The following is a 4,415-nucleotide window of genomic DNA, read 5'->3' as shown; positions in this document are numbered from 1 at the left end:
TGTGACAAATTGAAGAGCTTCGTGGCTGAAGGTCGTGACGAAATATATTCATCAAACCGGCAGACACTGCTAATTAAATTAAATTAAATCATAACTTTATTTCATTCTACCGTGGATCCCGGCAGAGATATGTATTCTAGAACGGGTTTCAAATCAGGGTATAGCTTTGAAAGCAAAAAATCATAAGAAAACTTGTAAATTACACTAGTTAACAGCATTTTTTTTAATCGCTGATAATCATTTTTAGTGTAGAACCATGCCCAGAGTTTGGAAACGAGAAGAAAAAAAATACAGTAGAGTGGATTTTTTTATTCGACTTTCCATATAAGGCTGACGATTCGAAATAGATGTTTATTCTATTTTCAAGCAAAGTTGCTCTCTTCGTACACCTCATTCTCAGTAACCAATGCTCCGATTGAGCTGTATTTTTTACTGTAACTTGGTACATTTTATATTTTAATTGCACGATGAAATGATCTCGAGTAAGCCTAGTGGTTAAGGCAAGAGACCGCCAATCCGGTGACGGTGGGTTCGATTCCCGTTCCGGTCGGGAAAATATTCTTGACTCCTTGGGCATAGTGTATCATTGTACTTGCCACACAATATACAAATTCATGCAATGACAGCCCTTCAATTAGTAACTGTGGAATTTCTCAAAGAACACTGAGTTGAAGAGAGGCAGGCCATGTTCCAGTGAGAACGTCGAGCCATAAAGAAGAAGAAGGATGATGAGAAAATCAAATTAAGTTTTTTTTTCTTTATAAAAAAATACAAAACCCTTTTATATTTTTTTGAATTTTGTTGAAATTCAAGGAGATCGTGCCATATAATCACCAATCTCTCGGCAAAATTGGTTGACTGCATTGCAAGATATTTTAATTTTCATCGTCTTCTTCTTTCTGGCTCGACGTTCCAATTAAAACTTGACATGCCTCTCTTCAACTTAGTGTTCTTTGAGCCCTTCCACAGTTATTAATTGAAGGGCTTCCTTTTCCTGTCCTTACATGAATTTGTATATAGTGAGGCAAGCACAAGCATACAGTATGCCCAAGACAGCCGTAAAAAGTTCCCAACCGGAGCGGGAATCGAACCTGCCGTCTCCGAATTGGCGATCCAAAGCCTTACCACTAGACTAACTGGATACCCCCCTGATTTTTAGTAAAATCCATATTTTTTTAAAACTGTAATAGGGTAGTGCACCCAGAAATCGCCCTGTTTACGCATAGATTTGTCTTAAACAGCTCAAAAATATTATTTTTCATGGAAATCCTTTAAGAAGATCTTTTACAGTATGTAGTTATACAACTATTCTGTCTGTTTTCACATTAAAATACTTATGTTAACTAGAAATCAATGAAACAGCGTAACAAAAATAACCTTTTGGTGTGTCTCTAGAGCAAACTTATGTGTCTCTGACAGATTTTGGGCTGCTGAATCCGAATCCGGGCTCAGATTTGCTCTAACACGTCACAATTTTGAGCTATACCCCAATTTATAGGGTAAAATATGCGATTTTGGGCTTTTTTGGCTGCAAGCCATTAAGTATGGAATTGCTCAATTAACATCTAAATTAACGACTCATGCAAAATATTTCATTTTTCCAAATCAAATTTGATAGTTTTAAGCGATTTATGTTAGGTACGATTTTTCCCATACAAGTCACCCTCCAGAAGTTGCATGCAAGTTTCGATACTAACATTAAATGCTTAAATCCATCAAATTTGATTTGGTAAAATGAAATATTTAGTATGAGTCGTTAATTTAGATGTTAATTGAGCAATTTACCTTTTGATTGCTTAAAAAAAGTATTTCCATATTTAATGGCTTGCAGTCAAAAAAGGCCAAAATCGCATATTTTACCCTATAAATTGGGGTATAGCTCAAAATTGTGACGTGTTAGAGCAAATCTGAGCCCGGATTCGGATTCAGCAGCCCAAAATCTGCCAGAGACACATAAGTTTGCTCTTGAGACAAAAAAATGTTGCGCTGTGTCATGCATTTCAGAAGCGCTTAGTGAAACCCAATTTCGACCCCCGAAATCCTATTTTCGCCCACCACTGGAACCAGTTTTCGCCCACATAAAAAAATAATATATATTCCATTTATTTTCGATGTTCTTACGTTAAAATAAGGACCAATACCATGCAGAAGATATACAATAGAAGTGAAGAATAAAATTATAATAGTTTTGTTTTAGGAAAATATATTAAATCGAATTCATGAGCAGTATAATCAGCAATTGAAACATAAGTTATCGAAGTCAAGTGTTGCATCATTTTTTCTTAGAAAGTACACGCCGTGGTTTCTTTAAAGCTTTCTTCTCTTCTTGTTGTTTCTTTTTCAGCTCATTCGCAATTTTCCGTTCTTCGCGAAGCTTCTTTCTATTTTCCTTTTCTTCAGCCAAACGTCGCTTTTCTTCTTCCTTTTCTGAGAACTCACGAACAAACTCATCTGATGTTAAAACGTGATACCGTTTAGATCGGTATTGTCGCTTGTTCTCACGCTGCAGAGTCGGAGGTGGCATCAAAAAATCCTTCAGTGATGACCTTTGTGATGCTGAGGCGTTGTCGATGGGCTCGTCATCGATTGCAGGGGTAACGGATGTTGAGGAGTCAGCACTCGTGTTGGCTTCAACCTCCCGCTCAACTGGTACATCGAAGGCCGCCGTATTTGTGTTCAAATTCAGTTCGGCGTCTTCGTTATTGCAACATTCCAACGAATTTATAGCTTCGGGCGCTGCTTCTTCTAGGATTCGAAAGATGTCAAACAGAGCTTCTTCTTCAGGATTGTCGAGAACAATGAAATCGCTCCTGAATTTTTTAGCCCGCGTTGATCCTATCACTGAAGCGTACTGTTCCAGTGCTAGTTTAGCTTTCTGTAAGTCCGTTTGGGGAACCTCGGATACCCCATCTGACATCACTTCAGAGACCTCTTGCTCGGCAGACTTACCCATACATTTAGTATAATCTATGGCATTGCAATCCCATGGATATAAACCCGACGCCCTGAATCCGTTAGAGATGCTTCTCGTAGTAAGCGAGTGTCGAAGACAGTCCTGAAGAACACCTGCATAGTCCTTCAGCGTTACCTTTCGTAGCCGATCGTCCCTACGAAATCTTTCTACCGCTTTTGGCCAACCGTTTTTTAACGGTTTGAATGCCGATACATCAGCGGGTTGCATGATTCTGGTCACATTTGGGTACAGTGCAATGAGCTCAATACCCAGATCCTGGCACATTTTTGATGTTTCCAGGTTAATGTGGCTGCTATGCCCATCAATGATAAAGATTACCGGTTTCTTAATTTGATTTCGTTCGAGATACGGGTTAAGAGCAGTCTCAATGTAGTGTCTGAACACGAAGGACGTCATCCACCCATTATCCGACTTACCAATACCCCACGTTGGGGGGACTGACTGGGCAATATCCTGTGGAATGTTTTTGTACGGGTAGATGATGGTAGGTGGCACGGTTTCCCCTGACGCATGGAAAGTAAACATGACAGTGACATTGAGCTTACTGCTGTTCCTTTCAACATCATACACATTCCGGCTACTACGCAATGCCAAAACCGTTTTGGTTTTTGGGTTGAGATTGAAGGAGGTTTCGTCTCCATTCAAAATCCTGCGAGGATCATCCAGAACATGCATGAGATTTTTTTCTGTCAAATATGTTTCAATTTGTCGGAACCAGGATTTGATGTCGTCAGGTGAAACCTTCGCACTGGCGTTTGTAATGAACTCGGGAGTCCTTAGTGCTATTTTTGGTCGACGTTGTAGGAACAGTTTTAGCCATTTCATGCCTGAAAACACTTTTTGTTCATCGACGTTAATTCATATATATTTTTTGATAATTCATACCTGAATAGTTGTTGATAAACGGGTTGTCTCGTGGATTTTCATCAAGGAAGTGCTTGACACTCTCCCTCAGCATATCTTTGGTGACCGGTATGCCTCTGCGCTGACTGTCAAAGACCCATGATTCCAGCTCGTCCTCTTCCTGTTCGGTTAATACCGACATTGGTCCAGACCGATACACTGCGCGATCTTTCATTTTCAGACGGGACCGGATAGTTGACCTCGGAACGCCGTAATGCTTAGCTGCTTTATTCACGCCCATCTCTTTACTCCGAACTTTTCGAACAGCAGCGGCGATTTCATCCGCAGAGTACGACGTACGATATTTCTTACTTGGTTTGGATTCCTGGTTAGCATAGATGAATGTTCATTGTGGCATAATATGATTAAATTTTGAATATACTCACCATTTTCATTGAATAAACAACCTTTTCAGAAAATTGGCACAGGCGGGTCGAAATCTGGTGTCGTGTGAGAAACGATAACAATATATGACAGTTCGCCCAGGGCGATTACTGGGTCGATTGCTGCGATTGATCACCAGTTTTCGCCTTCCGTA

General features: G+C 39.9%; 1 protein-coding gene across 1 annotated transcript; it reads right to left on the bottom strand.

Moving 5' to 3' along the window:
* Positions 1 to 2,272: 2,272 nt before the first annotated feature.
* On the bottom strand, positions 2,273 to 4,118 carry LOC134286727 (uncharacterized). The gene is made up of 2 exons (XM_062848391.1): positions 3,860 to 4,118; positions 2,273 to 3,801 (listed from the first exon to the last, which is right to left on the bottom strand). The coding sequence occupies exons 1-2, from the start codon at positions 4,116 to 4,118 to the stop codon at positions 2,273 to 2,275; spliced, it is 1,788 nt and encodes a 595-aa protein (XP_062704375.1).
* Positions 4,119 to 4,415: the final 297 nt, after the last annotated feature.

The sequence above is a fragment of the Aedes albopictus genome, chromosome 2 (genome assembly GCF_035046485.1).
Source record: "Aedes albopictus strain Foshan chromosome 2, AalbF5, whole genome shotgun sequence".
In the NCBI taxonomy this organism is placed as follows: Eukaryota; Metazoa; Arthropoda; class Insecta; order Diptera; family Culicidae; genus Aedes; species Aedes albopictus.
The sequence above is the reverse complement of the archived record's forward strand: the minus strand, read 5'-3'. Positions and strand labels throughout refer to the sequence as shown.

Excerpts from the sequence above, each read along its gene's own strand:
- LOC134286727 (XM_062848391.1), bottom strand. The coding sequence starts at position 4,118 with ATGGGCGTGAATAAAGCAGCTAAGCATTACGGCGTTCCGAGGTCAACT. Across the intron at positions 3,802-3,859 it reads GTTTATCAACAACTATTCAG|GCATGAAATGGCTAAAACTG; the intron begins GTATGAATTATC and ends AAGTGTTTTCAG.